Consider the following 18,122-nt stretch of genomic DNA (forward strand, 5'->3'; position numbering starts at 1 on the left):
CCCGAAAAATAATTTCAACCGCCTTGAAGTCAGTGTAAACAATCCAAAATTCTAAATGTTATCATTTTCCTTTGTTATTGTCATCTATAGTGGTTATTTGCATAAAAACACACAATTTGATTAGGAAATAATTGTATATTTATGTGCTTTGATCAAAACAAAATGTAACTCAATTTGTAACTTGTGTTACTTGACAAAGTAACTGGAATAATATTGCTGAAATCCTATTGGTAATAAGTTATATTACTGAGTTACAGCTAAAAGTAATATATTACATGTAATGTGTTACTTTTGTAATGAGTTACCCCCAACACTGGCTATTAGCAACCTGTTCTCGGTCCTGTCTGCACTGAAGGTTTATGAATTGTGAATAACAAGTACAAAATCGTTACCTGAAATCGTCCTTTGCGTGACTGTGGCGGATTCAGGGAGGCAGACTCCCTCTCCTCTCCCAGCTGAGCCTGGTTGCTGGAGTGTTCATCTGATAAAGAGATGGGGGAATGAAAAACAAAGAGGGAAGAGACACAGGACACAGACAACAGGTATAAAGACAGACACAGACAGAACCATACAGACACAGACAGAACCATACAGACACAGACAGAACCATACAGACACACACAGAACCATACAGACACATACAAATGTACGCGACAGAGGTGACATGGAGACGCACACAGACATACATGGACACACAGACACAAACGCAGTGTTAAAAATCACCCACCAACACCACACATCAACAACAACATTTTGTGACTTATTTACATGCAGGGCTATGATGAGGATGTGTAAACATTGTAATGAATAATGTGGCAGTCATCATTTTTCTCAAATAAAAAATAATAAACTCAATAATGAATGTAAAGTTTTTTAGTACATGCTTAAAACAAATGTGTTATGAGGGTGTGGGGAGGGGTGGTAGTTTATTTAAAAAACAAAAGTATAGTAAGTCATTATTAGATAGCAAAAGCATATTATAGAATGACAATTGAATGTTTAGAACAGTGTACCCCCACCCACCCCCCCCACCCACACATCCACTCTCATTCTCACTGACTGTCCCACTCATATATCAGACAACAGAGCCCAATATCGCATTTGAAATCTGTACACAGATCCACAGTGATATTGTTGCATGTGTTTGATATTAGGGAACACTACATTAGTCCAGTGCATATATATATATAGATTTGCTGCATCATTTAAGATCAACTTGGAAATGTGCAGCCTGATATATAGATACTACTCACAATGATCCATGACTATATAGACACACAATATAGTGTGTCTCCATGAATAATGTTCATATATATAATATATATGAATATGAATTCATATATATATGAATATATATATATATATATGAATATATATATATATATAAATATAATGTTCATGCATTATGCTCTATAGATGGATCTAAACTACTGCTACACACATGAACACAAATACATGCAAGGAGGTTGGCTTACTAAAACAATATGATAAAGCCTTTACAAAAAGCCTACCCAGGTAAGAAATAACCTGACAGTAACTTGTTAACCCTGGACAATGTGCACAATAGATATAAATTATGACTGATCATCTGGATATCACATAAATTATAATGCATAATATGCAAATTCGTGTTAATAAATAGCATAGCATCTATGGTGTATATTATGCAGTCACCTGGAGCAGTGTTGTGTAAGCTTGACTGTGTGTCATACAAAACGTACATATACGTATTCTGAATGATAACTCATCACACAATGACATAGTATCTTATATGTGTAATATCTCAAGCTGAGGTGCATGGTGTAGTGTCTACACTGAGCCAGCAGGTGGCGATGACGTGAGATGGTAGCTGTTGTTGGCACTGCTTGTAGACTGGGGGGCGGGGTCATGCGAAGGGATATGTCCTGGGCACAGCCGGGGCTCATCTGCACTGGGACGGGCATCTGACTCCTGGGTCCTAGTGCCAACCTGTTTCCCACACTGTGCCAATCTCCCACCCTCCTCTACTCTCCTCTTTGCTTGCCCCTGGGTGAGTTACCCATGCAAAAAGAAAGATTGCCAAGAAAATGGAATTTAGTAAAAGCAATTCAGCAAAATCAAATAAATAAATAAAACTAAAACAAACTAAAACAAACTAAAACAAAATCACTATATGTAGTGATATCTACACAGGGATTACAGTCACATTACAATATACAAAAGAAACAATTATTTAAAAATGAACATCGTTTAACATTAACAGTTATTAATTCCTGACAGTTTAGAAAGTGACATTTCTATGTTAACACTAGGACTAGACATTGGGTTTAAGACCATGCCCCCAACACCCCATTCTCTCTCTCTCGCTCTCGCTCTCGTTCGCTCTCTAAGAAGACGCTACCTTGCTGGACTCTGGGCTTCTTGAACAAGCTGGCGGAGTGGCGCAGTTTGCACGCCCAGTTTTTGAATTTGCGACTCCAGGATTTCTTGCTAACCGGATTTCTGATACTAGGACATGTCAGGTTTACGCCAAAATATCCACCTCCTGCATTGTGCTGCTGTTGCTGTCCATGCCGGAGGGGGATCGGGTGCTGATTGGGGGGCCATGACGCGTCTCCTGTGGCACTGGGGTCAGAGTGTGGGGGGGCAGCCTGCAAATGGTGGCGGAGGGAAAGGGGAATAAGCTAATTGACAGTTAATTGACACTTGACAGTTAAGAGTTTGCTGCAGGAAGTTGAGACACTCAGAAAAGGAAGAGAGACGTTGAAACATTAAATATCACAGGTGGCTGAAAAAGAACTGAGATGAGTCACATTTATTCAGTCATGGAAAAAAATCACAGTAATTGTAGAATTTGTACCTGAAATATTCGCATACATTTACTACTCGCAATCAAATCGGTGGTGTTCACTCACAAGAATGGTTGGTTCTCCCGGCACGGGTGGGCTTTGGGGCCCAGCGGAGTCATCCTGATGGCGGGGCCGGAGGGACGTGGGGGGGGTGGAGGAGGCGGAGTTGGAGTTGGAGGTGTCAGCAGAGGCAGGCACCTCCTCTGGGGAAGCATCCTCTCCTCCATCATCCCTCTCCAGGTCGGCGGAGGTGGAGGAGGAGCGGGAGGTGGTGGAGGACGAGGAGGAGGAGCGGGGGGAGGTGTCTGAGGAGGAGGAGGCAGGTGGGGGGAAAGACGAGGGGTGGAGTGAGTACGGCTCAGACGACTCGTCCCCTCCTGCCGACGTGGAGGTCGCCGACGTGGAGGCGGGAGTCGCGGTGGAGGAGGCCACAGCAGCAGCAGCCGCCCCGCTGCTGTACTCCTGATACAACAGGTTCCTCAGCTTCTCGTCCAGCGTCTTTATACGGTTGTCTACAAAGTCGATCTTGGGCGGGCCCTCGCTGTCGGACTCGACCACAGACGAAGGCTGAGCGGGGGAGGGCGTCATCGTGAGCGAGAGGGGGGGTAAGGCGGTGGCGTCGGGGCCGCCCAGAGGGAGAGGGGGCAGGGAGGAGTCGGAGGAAGGCTGCTGCAGAGGGCCAGAGTGGCTACCTGTGTCCTCACCTGTGACACTGGCCTCACCTGTGGAGAGCTCTGACTCTGAATGCTGGAACGAACACTGCTCCTGCAGTGGAAGCTGTTGCTGCTTCTGGGGGGTCTCCATGGCTTTATCCACCTCCTGCTGCTGCTGCTGCTGCTGCTGAAGCTGCTGAAGCTGCTGGAGCAGCTGCTGTGACTGGATATGTTGTTGTGTCTGCTCTATAGGGATCTGGGTTTGTTGCTGCTGGATCTGTTGTTGCGGTACAAGGCTAACATTTAGTGGTGTCTGTTGTTGTTGTTGAACAAATTGTTGACTGATCGACAGAGGTAGCAAATTACTTTGATCTGTTTTTAAAGCCACAGCACTCATTAATAACTGGTGTTGCTGCTGCTGCTGCTGTAACATTTGCTGTTGCTGTAGGTGCATTGTCTGCTGTAGCCCTAAGTGATGCTGCTGTTGCTGGTCAATGTGGGCCTGCTGTTGAGGCACTACAGGTGGTTGCGGTACCCCAGCAGGTTGTGGTAGCACAGCTGGTTGCGGTACCCCAGCTGGTTGTGGTAGCACAGCTTGTTGTGGTAGCACAGCTGGCTGCGGTACCCCAGCTGGTTGCGGTAGCACAGCTGGCTGCGGTAGCACAGCTGGCTGCGGTAGCACAGCTGGTTGTGGTAGCATAGCTGGTTGTGGTAGCACAGCTGGCTGCGGTAGCAAAGCTTGTTGCGGTAGCACAGCTGCCTGCGGTACCCCAGCTGGTTGTGGTAGCACAGCTGGTTGTGGTAGCACAGCTGGTTGCAGTAGCAGAGCTTGTTGCCGTAGCACAGCTGGCTGCGGTAGCACAGCTTGCTGCGGTAGCACAGCTGGTTGTGGTAACACAGCTTGTTGTGGTAGCACAGCTGGCTGCGGGAGCACAGCTGGCTGCGGGAGCACAGCTGGCTGCGGGAGCACAGCTGGCTGCGGTACCACCGTTTGTTGCGGTACCACCGCTTGTTGCGGTAGCACAGCTTGTTGCGGTACCACCACTTGTTGCGGTACCACAGACGGTTGCGGTACCACAGACGGTTGCGGTACCAGAGACTGTTGCGGTAACTGCTGTAGCTGAGATTGCTGAAGTATCCGTGGGCTATATTGTGGTGCCTGCTGTTGAACAGGCATTTGTTGGGTCTGCTGGAGCATTGGCAGAATCTCTGCTGGTGGCAGAGACTGTTGCAGAGGCACAGACTGCTGTAACAACTCTGGCTGAGGCAGCATCGGCACCTCAGTCAGCTGCTGTGGAAGTGGTATTTGTTGTTGTTGTTGTTGTTGTTGTTGTTGTGGTTGTGGTTGTTGTAGTAACGTTAACTGTTGGAGAGACTGCTGCAGTGCTTGTTCCTGCTGCAGTGGGATTTGTTGGTGGTACACTTGCTGCTGTGAGTGCTGTGAGTGCTGTGCTTGTGGTGGTGGTGGTGCTGGTACCTGTTGTATCGGTTGTACCAGTGGTACATGTTCAAGCTGCACTGTCTGTAGTGGCAGTTGTTGGTTTGGTGCTACCTGTAGCTGTGGTTGTGGGGGCGCTGGTCTGACTGTCTGGGCCAGTGTCTGCTGCTGCACCAGCCCAACTTGGCTGACCGACGGAGAGGTCACTGCAGCAGCAGCAGCAGCAGGAGGAGGAGGAGGAGGAGGGGAAAGAACAGACGTGGACGAGTGGTCCCCTGCAGACACACACTGCCCTAGAGCAGTTAGCATTGCATCCCCTATGCTCTGACCTACACTGGAACTACCACTAGTCCCAGGAGATGCGAAGACATCAGGCAGACTGGCGGTGGTGGGTATGGGAGAAATAGCAGCAGGCGCAGTGGCCAGGGTGGAGAGGTTGGCAGCAGCGGTTATTAGGGTGGCCATGGATGAGGAGGGGGCAGTGGGGATTTGGTCAACAGAAGCAGAGGTGAGGACCGACAGTTCAAGGCCAGACGAGGGGACAGCGGCAGCAGGGACAGAGGCTAGACGGGTAGAGGCTGGTGCAGAGACGCTGTCAGAGGGGGTGGTGTCAGGAGCGGGGACAGCAGGGGCTGGAGGGGACATGGAGGCGGGGGCTGGAGGGGACATGGAGGCGGGGGCTGAGACAGTGGAGACAGGAGGAGAGGTGGCAGAGGACAGGGCGGGGCAGCAGGGGACAGAGGCCATTCCAGTCAAGGACGCCGATCTCTGTGCTCCTTCACTTTCTACAGCCGCCGGAGGAAAGGGGACAGTTAGTTTCTGTTAGGGCTGCCTATTCAAAGAGATGTTAATTTTGCCACAGTTTTAAAGGGTCAGTTGGGGGGAAAATCATACCTCTCTCTGTTTTAGGGGACTGGGGTAGTAGCCTTGTCTCTCCAGTGGGGGGCGGTGTGGCAGCTCCCTGGTTGGACTGAGAGTCTCTGTGGCGGATGGTCTGGTTAATGAAGAAGCGCCAGCGTCCCACTGGGGAGGACTGGGGCACTGCCTCCACTGGGTAACCATAAAGAGGGAGGGAGAGAGGGAGGGAGAGAGGGAGGGAGGGAGGGAGGGAGGGAGGGAGGGAGAGAGGGAGGGAGGGAGAGGGAGGGAGAGAGGGAGGGAGGGAGGGAGAGAGGGAGGGAGGGAGAGAGGGAGGGAGGGAGAGGGAGGGAGAGAGGGAGAGAGGGAGGGAGAGAGGGAGGGAGGGAGGGAGGGAGGGAGAGAGGGAGGGAGGGAGGGAGGGAGGGAGAGAGGGAGGGAGGGAGAGGGAGGGAGAGAGGGAGGGAGGGAGGGAGAGAGGGAGGGAGGGAGAGAGGGAGGGAGGGAGAGGGAGGGAGAGAGGGAGGGAGGGAGGGAGGGAGAGAGGGAGGGAGGGAGGGAGGGAGGGAGGAAAGTGGGTGAGTTCACACTCCCTACTGTCAAAATGGTTTCACAATTTGGTTTAAGAATGAAATTGTTAAGAATGAAATTGTTAATTAATTAATTAACAATTAAGAAAAGAGGTGCAAACTCACTTGTAGAGCCAGTGGGAGTACTCACATGCAACTGGTCAATAGATCCAGTCTAGCAGAGAAATAAAGGTTCAAGGTTCATATTGAAACACACTCACACATCGAAAACAATAAAAGAGGAGAGGGGAGAAAAGGATAGATGTTGAATTTTAAAAAATCAACAGACCTGCAAATGTGTTTGGAGAAGTTCCTGGGCGTTCTTTACGGTGGCTTTCAGCTCCTCCACAAATTTCTCTTTCTCCAACTCAAGGACAAAGTCCTCCTCCACCTTGCGGACAAAATGCAACCAAAGCAGAAGCTATGAATACACGGAATGGTGATTTTTCAATAAATAATGCCGTCTGCGATACTGCTATGTGTAATCTACCATGTAATCTGCAATGTCCTCAGGCGCGTCGCCTTCAAAGTCAAATTTGAATGTCACCATTTTGTTGCTATGGGTCTCCAGTTGGCATTCCACCATATTGTCCCCACTGCTTGACACCTGTGGACGACAGGAACACTCATTATAGTTGGCCTGTTCAAAATACACCACTGGTCTATATACATACGTTGATTTAGTCATATGATTTGTTATTTCTTCATGTTTACCACACCTGGAGCATGCTCAGTAGAAACTGGTGTGAACCTTTCTCAGGCCTATTACAGGAAGGTCTCCTCTGAGACTTGACTTTCTCCAGTTTCCCATTGGCCAAGAGCTGCAGAGTATCGTCCCCATTGGCTGGAACAGACCTGTGGATGATGTGACAATAATTACTGTGAGGGTGGTAGATCAAAATAAAAGATAACCTGTAAATTGACTATTTTGTAATAACACTAACTATTGCCAATTGTATGGTTGGAGAGATTGTTAACCACCAAATAATCACACAGACTCATATTCAGAATCGACATAAACAAGAACCCTGACTCTCTAGGACCTTCCTATCCCTAGCTATGTATCCTTTTCCCTAGCCGCGCCACTTTCCTGACCACACTACCTCCCACCACTCAGATACACCTAGCCACTCCCGCTAGCCACTCCCCCACCTACCCACCCCTCAAATCCTGACTCTCTACGACCTTCCTATCCATAGCTAGGGCCCCTTTTCCCTAGCCCGCCCCCTCCCTTGACCCAATCCGGATTGAATTCACTCCAAAATGTCATGGGTTCTTCCTTGGCCCATGTTATAACCCTCCTACCAAGTTTCATGGTCCTACTAAAAAAAACAGACAAATGGACAAACGGCACCGAAACCATAATCCTCCTTGGCGGAGGTAAAACATCTCCTCCTTGGCAGAGGTTATAAAGGGCTATCATATATCATATATCATATATCATATAATATCATATAACTGGAAATACCATACCCACTTTCTCCAAATTAAAGGCAAATGCTACTGGCGCACTCAGAGTGGCAATCTGTAAGAACCATTGATTGTATATACATGTATTATCAAGAACATACTAATGTCAAGAAATCTGGCAACCCAGTTGGCAGGTGCAGCAAGAGGGCAATTTAAATATTCTCCCCTTGGCACGAATAAGGGGACATTCACGCCAAAAACGTTTTTTTTTTCAGTCAGAACGCTACGAAAATCATGTCGAGAGCGCTTCCATTGTGCACAAAACACAGCGCACGGAGCGGTTTTTTTGTGTGCGCCGTTTTGTTTTTCCCTGCAGTCGCGTGCAGTACAGATCAGAACACAACAAGTTTTGTCTGTTTGTTGTTGTTCACTGTCAAGATGAAAGCCAGATTATTGCCAATTCTGGCAGCAGCGGAGGTTGATGATCACTCGGGAGGAGAAAAGGTAGGAGGAGTGGAAAAGACGAGCAGCGCGCGTTTCCTCTAATGTTCAACTTTTTTCAGCTTTAAAACGCCCACAGCGCTCCTCCAAAAACAACAGACGCCACCGGCGCTAAACGCCAGGTGCGTTCATTAAAAGAGGAGCACGTTTAGCGCGTCCTTACATAGAGAATGAATTGCAGAAAGACGCTGGCAGCTCCAAAAACGCTTTTGGTGTGAATGTCCCCTAAGAATACAAATATCTTGTCTCACATGTTTTAGTTTGTTTGTTTGTTTGTTTGTTTTTTGTCTTGCCTGATGGAGGTTAGTGACAGACTGATGGAGCCAAGATCAGAGAGTAGGGAGAAGGCATACCCTGAGGAAGCATGGCGTTCTGTGCCAGACAGCTGTGGACTATCCTGTAGAGTCACATGACACAACACGATTATAGACACAAAGCAACACAAGGTTATTCAGAAGAAGAAAATCACTCTGACAACTATTTTATCCCATTTCTATCCCCCATTAGTACTAATCTTAATGTATTTATCCTGGTTGCTGCTCCACCCTCTGCCGATCTGGGGAGAGCCGAAACTGGCTCCATGCTTCTTCCGAGACATGGGCAGTTAGCCAGCCGCTTCTTTTTCACCTGACAGGGGAAGCTTCACTGGTAGGACATAGCACGTGGGAGGATCACGCTATTCCAACGGGTTCCCCTCCGTCCGAACAGGTGCCCCGAACGACCAGAGGAGGCACCACTTCAGCGACCAGGATATTGCATGTTTTGGTGAGGGGTTCCTATATGAGGGAAACCCCCTAATTATTCAAGCTCAAAAGAAAATTAGCAATACAGCCAACATGTGTCCTTTTAGGAAATGTAGCCTATAACCCAGTCGTGCGTGTGATTCCTGTACCTGAGCAATGCCCAGCAGCAGGGGAGGGTCACAGTCTTGCAGCGAGGTTGGGGACAGCAAGGGGGCGCTAGAATCAAGCGACTGCAGCGTGGTTACAGGAGGCGGGGAAGTGGGTAGTACAAAGTCAGCCCGCCCCAGTAAGGTTACCAGGGCCTCTGGCGGGGATGTGAGAAGGTCTGGAGGAGGAGGAGGAGCAGCAGCAGCAGGACGATGGAGGAATGGTAGGGATGTTGGGGGGCAGGAGGTACGACAGGGGCTGGGGGGCATTTGTTGGGCAGGAAATACAGCATGGGGCAGAACAGGATGCTCAGCAATAGGTGTCTCAGTGTGTGCCTGTGTGTGAGATTGAGCCTGGACATGTGTGTGTGTCTGCGTGTGTGTTTGGGCCTGGATGCCGGTTTGTGCGTGTGTTTGAGCTGGCTCGGCCTGGTGGTGCTGGGGGGACGGGGGTGGGCCTGCCACTACCTGACTATAGAGCGGCAGGACCTTGGGCTGGGACTGAGGCGGGGCCACGTTACTGGGCACTACTATCTGTGCAGGGGGCTGTTGGGGCACCAGATGTGGAGCAATGTGACACTGAGAGGGCAGCTGACTCTCATCGAGGGGCATCAAAGGCTGCTGAAGAGGAAGCGCTTTCTGGATGGGAGTTGGGGGTGGCTGCGCCGGCAGCTGGGCCTGTAGAGGTGGCTGTTGCTGTGGTGCTGGTGCTACTAGTTGTTGTTGTTGGGGAAACGTCGGCAGATGTTGCTGGTATTGCTCAACAGGTTGAGGCATAGCAGGCTGGGAGATGGACTGAATCACGGAAGGAAGTGCAGCTGTGGGCTGCTGCTGCTGCTGCTGGGCCTGGACAACGGGCTGTAGCGTCGCTTGGCCCTGGACATAGGCTTGTCCAGTCTGCTGCATAGCATGAGGGGCAGGGGTGAAGTTTGCAGGGTCAACGACTGAGCTGGGAGCAACAGCTGTGATAGTTCCAACACTCCCAACGGAGCCAGGAGACAGAGTCATCTGCTGATACTGCAGTGCTGGAGGCTGCTGTTGTGGTGCAATGTGAGTGACTTCCTGTTGTAGTGACGATGGCATGACTTGGTGAGTGGGCTGGGGTGGTGCTGGGACATACTGAGGTGTTGTCAAAAGGCCAGCTGCTGCTTGAGCATGCACCTGACCATGGAGCTGGCCTTTGGTGGTCTGGAGCTGTGGCTGTAACACACTCTGCTGAACCGGAGTCTCGTGTTGGACCTGACCAGGAGCTGAGGCGATTGCAGCTGGAGGCTGGAGGGCATGGGCTTGGCTCTGCTGGCTCATCAACATCTGAGGAGTGTCACCAGCTGGGCCCTGTAGTGGCTGAGGAGGTGTCTGACCACCTGTTGAGTGCAGAGGCTGAGTGGTGAGAGCAGCCACCTTGCTCTGTGTAGGAGCCACAGGGACTGGAGGAGCGCTCTGTAAAGGAACCTGCTGGGTTTGGATGGGCTGAGTCTGGTGCTGGATTGAGGCCACTTGAGGAGGAATCGCCTGAGCTGCTGCTGGGGCTGTGAGTTGGACCGGGACCGGGCCTTGGCTCTGGGGATGACCCTCACTTTGTCCTTGCTGGGGGGGGAGAACTTGGGCCTGGATCACAGTCGCGGGCGTCTGCATGGGGTTCTGCGCAGTCTGAATGGGACCCACTGGGACCTGGGCCTGGGAGAGCATTTGAGCTTGGAGCTGAGTCGCCTCACTGCTGGCTGCTGGGGCGCCAACTGGAATGTGAGGTTCCATGACAGAGATGTGGTGCTGTGGTGCCTGGGCAATGTAGGCTTGCTGCTGGATCTGTTGCTCTCTCACCTGCTGCTGAGTGAGAACATTGTGAGGTGGAAACTGAGCAGTGTTTGCTTGTGGGATACATGCCTGCAGGATATCAGTTGGCCGCTGCTGCTGAAGCAACATCTGCTGCTCACTGTTGCTTTGTTGAATAGGGACAATCTCCAGGTTCACAGTTTGCTGCAACTGAACGCCGGCTGCTTGTTGTTGCTGCTGTTGCTCTTGAAGCTGTTGCTGCTGTATCATCAGTACCTGCTGGGCCTGTTGGTGCAGTATCTCTGCATGTTGCTGCTGTTGTAACAGCGCCTGTTGCTGTTCTAACTGGTGTTGCAACAGCGCCTGTTGCTGTTTTTGCTCTAGTTTCTGCTTGAGTTGGGCTTGCTGCTGCTCTTGTTGCTGCTGCTGTAACAGAGCTTGCTGTTGTTGCTGCTGTTGCTGTTGTAAAATAGCTTGCTGCTGTAAATGCTGTTGTAATAGTGTTTGTTGTTGTTGCTGTTCCATTTGTTGGAGCAAGGCTTGCTGTTGCAGTTGTTCCATTTGCCGCTGTAAATGGGTCTGCTGTTGCAGTGCAGCTTGTTGTTGTTGCTGTTGTTCAATTTGCGGTTGCATCTGTGGTTGTCCTTGTATTCCAGCTTGCTGTTCAATTTGTTGTTGTAACTGCCATTGTTGTTGCTCCAGTTGTTGTGTCTTTAAAATAGCCTGTTGTTGTTGTTGTTGCTCCAATTGTTGTTGTAGAAGTGCTTGTTGTTGTTCTTCTTGTTGCTGTTGTAGAATAGCTTGTTGTTGCTGCTGCTGCTGCTCCTGTTGCAGATGAGCATGTTGCTGCTGCTCCTGTTGTTGTTGTAGAAGTGCCGCTTGTTGTTGTTGCTGTTGTTGTTGTTGTTGCTGTTGTTGTTGTTGCTGCTGCGGATGTTGCTGCAGAAGAGCACATTGCTGCTGCTCCTGTTGCGGTTGTAGAAGTACTTGTTGTTGTTGTTGTTGTTGTTGTTGTTGATGATGTTGCTGCTGCTGCTGCTGCAGAAGAGCATGTTGCTGCTGTTCCTGTTGCAGAAGAGCTAGTTGTTGCTGCTCCTGTTGCAAAAGAGCTAGTTGCTGCAGCTCCTGTTGCTGTTGTAGAAGTGCTTGTTGTTGTTGTTGTTGTTGTTGTTGTTGTTGTTGATGATGATGATGTTGCTGTTGCTGAAGCGCATGTTGCTGCTGCTCATGTTGCAGTAGAGCTTGTTGCTTCTGCTCCTGTTGCAGTAGAGCTTGTTGCTGCTGCTCCTGTTGCAGAAGAGCTTGTTGTTGTTGTTGTTGTTGTTGTTGTTGTTGCTGCTGCTGCTGCTGCTGTTGCAGAAGGGCATGTTGCTGCTGCTCCTGTTGCTGTTGCAGAATAGCTTGTGGCTGTTGCTCCTGTTGCAGAAGGGCTTGTTGCTGTTGCTCCTGTTGCAGGAGAGCGTATTGATGTTGCTCATGTTGCTGTTGGTGTTGCAGAAGAGCATGTTGCTGCTGCTCCTGTTGCTGTTGCAGAAGAGCGTGCTGCTGTTGCTCATGTTGCTGTTGCAGAAGAGCTTGTTGCTGCTGTTGCTCATGTTGCTGTTGCAGAAGAGCTTGTTGCTGCTGTTGCTCATGTTGCTGTTGGTGTTGCAGAAGAGCATGTTGTTGCTGCTCCTGTTGCTGTTGCAGCAGAGCATGTTGCTGCTGTTGCTCATGTTGCTGTTGCTGTTGCAGAAGAGCATGTTGCTGCTGCTCCTGTTGCTGTTGCAGAAGAGCATGTTGCTGCTGCTCCTGTTGCTGTTGGTGTTGCAGAAGAGCATGTTGCTGCTGCAGCAGAGTGTGTTGCTGCTGTTGCTCATGTTGCTGTTGGTGTTGCAGAATAGTATGTTTCTGCTGCTCCTGTTGCAGCAGAGCGTGTTGTTGGTGCTCCTGTTGCTGTTGCTGTTGCAAAAGAGCTTGCTGCTGCTGTTGACCCAATATTTGCTTTTGAATAAGTGCTTCTTGTTGCTCCAGTTGCTGCTGTTGTAGTTGGGCCTGTTGTTGCTGCTGTTGAAGCAATGCGTTTTGTTGCTTCTGCTCGAGCTGCTGTTGGATATATGCCTGTTGTTGCTCCAGGAGTAAAGGTTGTTGTTGATGCGGCTGTTGCTCCAACTGTTGTTGATTTTGTTGTTGCTGCTGCTGCTGTTGTCGTAGCAGGGCTTGCTGTTGCTGCAGTTGTAGTTGTTGTTGCTGCAGTTGTTGTTGTAGTTGTTGTTGTTGCTGTATCATGGTCTGCTCATGAGGATCCATTTGTGGTTGCTGTGTATACGTCCAAGGTTGCTCCCCTGACTGTGCTAATGACATGGCTTGCTGTTCCATACCTGTTTGTGTTGGTAGCACAGGCTGCTGAGTAGGTGGCTGGACATGCAGTACGGGCTGTGGTACGTAGATCTGCTGCTGAGGCTCAGGTTGAAGTTGTTGGACAGCTGTGGCCGAGAGGTTCTGTCGGTGCTGTTCTATCGGCGGGTGTACGGTAGCCGCCGTAGCCTGTGGCTGCTGAATGGCGTTGTTAGCTTGTTGCTGTTGGAGCAGAGCCGTCTGAGCGTCCATTTGCTGCTGCTGCTGAGGGGTGGTGGTCTGTGGTTCCAACCCGGTCTGTTGTTGTCGAACAATGGTCTGGTGAGGGATCATGACGGCCTGTGTTTGGTGGGGTGCTGCTGCCTGGGGGATGATGTCAGTGACCTGCATGGGAGTGGCAGTGGGTTGGGTCTGCTGGGGGGCGAGGGGCACAATGGCCCCCGCGAGTCCAGTCTGATCGCTCATTGAGAGGGGGGGCATAGTGAGGACACTGATGGGCGCTTGTGGAGAGAGCGGGGGTATGTATGACTGGGAGGGGGGCATAGAGCCATGGGGAGTAGTAATGTGTGATCCATCTGAATGGTATGACTGTGTCTATTCAGTGATCAATGAGTGATTGAAAGAAGAGGGGGAAAGACAGCAGTGGAGAAAATAAGTTAAGAGTAAGCTTTGGCAAGGGGAATTAATAATTAACACATTTTAATTTTATACAGCATAAAATAAATAGACAGTCAACCGCAAAGGATTATGAGGATGATTTGTAGTTGAGTACAACAGTTATTTAAGGGTAAAAACACAAAATTGAAGTAGTGGGAGGAGCATAGTTCTAGTTCAATTAGTATGAATGTATTAGCTGTAGCTCAGGTGTCTCATATGCCGTTGATTTTAATATAAGTTAATAATGTAAAATCATGAGGTTTATTCACCTGAGAATATTGTTGAGGTACACTTGGTGAGATGATCTGTGTTGCCATGGGACTGGGCTGGAGGAATGTCTGACCAACAGATGCCCCTCCACTTTGGCCTATGGACAGGCTTGAGATACCACCACTCTGACCAATAGGCACATTTGGAAGCCCCGCACTCAGGATCTGAGGATGAGCCACAAGCCCGGTACTCTGTAGTGCCAGAAAATAGACACTCAACCATGTCCTTTAATAACACAACGATTTCAAACAACGGAGGACGAATCACAATTTGGTATATGTTATGAACAAGGTGGAAACGCAGTATAGACTTACAGACACAGTAGGGGGGAGAAGAGTTTGGGAGTGGGTGTACGAGTCTCCTTGCTGAGAGTACGCCTGACTCTGTCCACTTGCATAGGATTCACAGCTGGCGGACCCAACACTCTCACCTTCAGAACGAAAGATAGTTGAAAGATTAAAATAACGGTTGTACTTTTTTTTTAACAATATGTATCTGTCCAGCAGGGTCGGGCTGGGACTAAAAAACGGTCCTGGACATTTCTACCCAGACCAGTCCACCTCAACCAGCCCGCGACGCACAAACACAAGAGCAAGACAAAATTCGGAGGGGGCAACAAAAAATGTTATGGAAACGTAACCGTCATGAGACAGGTTAGTTTTACCCTACCCAGCCTGGGTGTTGCAGCCCGCCAGGGGTGCACCGAAGTCGGGTAGAAAAATGTGGAAATTGCACAAAGTCTTGAGACCAGAGAGGCTAATAGCACAGGCAGTCAGTGCGCTTTTAGCCTCTCTGGTGTAACACGGTGCCGGGGGGAATTGCAAAGTAGTGCCTCCGGGATTTCAGAAACCCAGTTTTCAGGTACTGGGACCTCCAGGACAGAGTGCCGGGCAGTGCACAGAACGCATCCGATCGTCGGGCCGACCTCCGCGGGGAGGCTTCCAGGGGTGGTAGGCCCCGTTTTCCCAGAGCTCGCAGCCGAAATTTTGGGTTGTTTTTATGAAATGTTGGTTCGTTTGAAGCCAGATTTAGAGGAATATCTCATAAAATAAACTAAAAACATTTCCCCACCACCCCCACGTCAAGCGGCCCACCAGCCCAGCGGGATTTGTCCCGGTGCTCCCGATGGCCAGGACTATGTGTCCAGGTCACAATATTCACTGTCAATTTCATTTGTTTTTGTTCATTCTAATTCCGACACTATCATTATAGCACAAAATAGTTATGTCATATTAACTGAGAGCATAAATCTCTCACAATCACAATCACAATCTGGTTTAAGTAGCATGTAATGAAAGAGCAATGACAAAATGTCAAAGAGCAACACTCCACCTGCCAGGCTGGGGGCTGTCCCACTGAGAAGATGCTGCTGTCTGACATGCTGGTCCACCTCGGGCAGCTCCTCAGACTCCTGTCCTCCTCCTCCTCCTCCTCCTCCTCCTCCTCCTCCTCCTGTCTGCTGGGCTGCCCCGCCCGGGCCCAGCGAGGAGGAGGGGCAGGATGGATGTGAGCAGGTGTAGGAGGCGAGCGTAGAGTCTCTCCTCTCGTCAGAGCCCCGCTGCTGCTGCTGCTGCTGCTGCTGGAGCAGCAGCTGCTGCTGACGGCGCTCCCGGGACTTCTTGATCAGAGTCACTCGGTCGCGGATGGACTTGCCCACCACCTTTGCATCGCTCTCGTGGAAGAAGCCTGACTTCACCTGGGATGAGGGCCAGAGAGAGAGAGAGAGAGAGAGAGAGAGAGAGAGAGAGAGATAGTTAATTAATTAAAAGGAACTATCTTTGAATGCCTTTTATCAATCTACCCCATCCCATACCTGATATTAATAAACGCCCTTTCTCCGAGTCATGCCCGAATAGAGACACTGCATGAAATAGGCCACGCCCATCACGGGGGAAAGCTCTCCGTTCATTTCCACACACCAGTGTCATTTTCCTTGAATTAAACATAGCTAAAAGCTGTTGTGCGGTGGGGCTGCGCAGACGACAAATGTAAAAAAAAAAAAAAAGTTTTTTTGCGCGCCCGAGCAAAACAAGGAAGCCATTGAGAATTGGCGAGAAGAAAAATGTGGATCTAGCTGTCAAGGAAGAAGTTGGAGTGTTCATCTTCCGTATATATGATCTTTGTGTGCAACACGTGACATACAGTAGGAGAACGCCAGGATTGGGGAGGGGAGTTTTTGTTATCCCCCCTTTTGGGCGTGGTTTCTGAACGATGACGCGCTCCGCAGTGTCTCTATTGCCCGTCTCTCTCACCATCTCCAGAGCCACCTCCTCGGCGCTGTCGTTCTCCAGGTCGTAGCTGAACTCGATGGCCTCGTTGTCCTTGTGCTTGCCCTTCAGCTTCTTGGGCTCCTCCACCCAAATCCGGAGAGCCAGACAGTCTTGGCAGCCGGTGTCCTCCTCCGCCAGCTCCACCCGCACCCCCGTGTCCTCGCCGAAGAACGCGTGGGTCAGGAGGTCTCGGACGGAGAGTCTATGAAGGGAAGAACAATATAAGTAAAAAGCACCATCACGTTTTTAGAGTGCATCTCAGTAATTGTGCATGATCAATGCCATATTATGGGATGTAATGAACTGTTTACCTCTGGCTCTTGTTCTGACGAATGCAGCCCTCGATGATCTCTTTAATCTCTGGGTCATTGACTTTATCAAAGCTGGCTGGTTTTATACCCTACAGAGAAAGAAAGGACACATTTTCTTTTTGGACTTATCTCTTATCAGTCACAAATGCCCTGAGAGAGTACAGAAATAAGAATAGGACAGAGTTGCATGCAGTCAGAGACTCACACTGGTGACTTTGCGGTAGATTTGAGCAGCGTTCTGGCACTCCGAGTAGGGGTATTCTGAAGTAGCCATCTCCAGCATGCACATTCCAAAGGCATAGACATCCACAGACTCATCATAGTGCTCCTCATACATCTCTGGTGCCATGAACTCTGGGGTTCCTGTGAAGACCAAACAATAGATCCTAGTCAGTTAACACATTCACTGCCAGCCGTTTTTTTTTACTGTAGGTAGCTTCTGCCAAGTTTTTTTTTTGAGGATTCTGGCTCATCTTTCAAGAGCCGAGGATTATTTTCTGCTAAGATTTTGTGAACACAAAATATCTCAAAAGAACTAATAGAATGTGTGCTTTCTCTGTCTAAAAGAGTTAGTTTGTAGAGTTAGTAGTTAAGTAGGCATTAGCACTTGAATACAGCATGGTTTCAGCGTCTGAAAATTTAAGCTGAGATAAATGGCTTTTTGTGAAATTCGATAGAACAGTCACTTTAACCATTCATTTTTGGCATCAGTAAGACGTCAGACATCTAAACAATAGTTTTGAACAGTAATTTCCTCCATAACAGCAGGAAACCCCCCTCTGCTTCAAACTCCTCCCTCCGTGTGTGTTCTCCTCCTGCCTCCCTGGCTCTGCAGCAGGCGTGTCACAAGCGAGTTTCTGCTGCTGCTGCTGCTGCTGCCTGTCTGCTGGCGGCCGCTCTTTGGGCGAGTCTGGATGGGCTTGCTCGTTTCTTGGGGTTTCGGTTGAGAGCTTTGATGAAGCTTTTGCGATTCTGGTCTTATTTATGCTGCGTGTTTCAAAGTGTGTTGCACCCATAATCTATTATGCAAATTTGCAATCCCCCACCGCCAGCTCCCTGCGCGAAAGCGAAAGCGTTTTCGCCAATCCATTTTCATGAGAATGGCTTCCTCACGCGGCTGTTTTTGCTTGGCTTTCTCTCGTCTGGAGAGCACTGTCGCCACTTAGTGGGTCGGTAAAATAGATTATACACATTCAATACCTCCCATATTTTAATAGGAGATGTAAAAGGGGTTGATCGACGTCCCACCGTCAAAAAAAAAAAAAAAAAATTTTGGACGAGATATCTCGTCATTGGCAGTTAACCGTTGGTTTCTGCTTGACGAGATATCTCGTCCACGGCAGTGAACGTGTTAAAAA

At 49.4% G+C, this 18,122-nt stretch overlaps 1 protein-coding gene across 1 annotated transcript in view; it reads right to left on the minus strand.

Moving 5' to 3' along the window:
* wnk3 (WNK lysine deficient protein kinase 3) overlaps positions 1 to 18,122 on the minus strand; it is a gene marked incomplete at both ends in the record, with an annotated part of 51,496 nt that overhangs the window by 4,353 nt on the left and 29,021 nt on the right. The window contains 20 exons of the mRNA XM_083657008.1: positions 393 to 481; positions 2,381 to 2,630; positions 2,895 to 3,997; positions 4,048 to 4,690; positions 5,163 to 5,704; positions 5,814 to 5,969; positions 6,473 to 6,521; positions 6,636 to 6,737; positions 6,837 to 6,953; positions 7,066 to 7,201; positions 8,611 to 8,654; positions 9,150 to 11,260; positions 12,307 to 12,644; positions 12,730 to 13,844; positions 14,183 to 14,374; positions 14,498 to 14,613; positions 15,516 to 15,879; positions 16,436 to 16,655; positions 16,765 to 16,853; positions 16,970 to 17,127. Coding sequence (XP_083513134.1) covers positions 393 to 481; positions 2,381 to 2,630; positions 2,895 to 3,997; positions 4,048 to 4,690; positions 5,163 to 5,704; positions 5,814 to 5,969; positions 6,473 to 6,521; positions 6,636 to 6,737; positions 6,837 to 6,953; positions 7,066 to 7,201; positions 8,611 to 8,654; positions 9,150 to 11,260; positions 12,307 to 12,644; positions 12,730 to 13,844; positions 14,183 to 14,374; positions 14,498 to 14,613; positions 15,516 to 15,879; positions 16,436 to 16,655; positions 16,765 to 16,853; positions 16,970 to 17,127 — 7,934 coding nt within the window. The remainder of the gene's footprint in view (positions 1 to 392; positions 482 to 2,380; positions 2,631 to 2,894; positions 3,998 to 4,047; positions 4,691 to 5,162; positions 5,705 to 5,813; positions 5,970 to 6,472; positions 6,522 to 6,635; positions 6,738 to 6,836; positions 6,954 to 7,065; positions 7,202 to 8,610; positions 8,655 to 9,149; positions 11,261 to 12,306; positions 12,645 to 12,729; positions 13,845 to 14,182; positions 14,375 to 14,497; positions 14,614 to 15,515; positions 15,880 to 16,435; positions 16,656 to 16,764; positions 16,854 to 16,969; positions 17,128 to 18,122) is intronic.

The sequence above is a fragment of the Poromitra crassiceps genome (genome assembly GCF_964638095.1).
Source record: "Poromitra crassiceps genome assembly, chromosome: 20".
Classification (NCBI taxonomy): Eukaryota; Metazoa; Chordata; class Actinopteri; order Beryciformes; family Melamphaidae; genus Poromitra; species Poromitra crassiceps.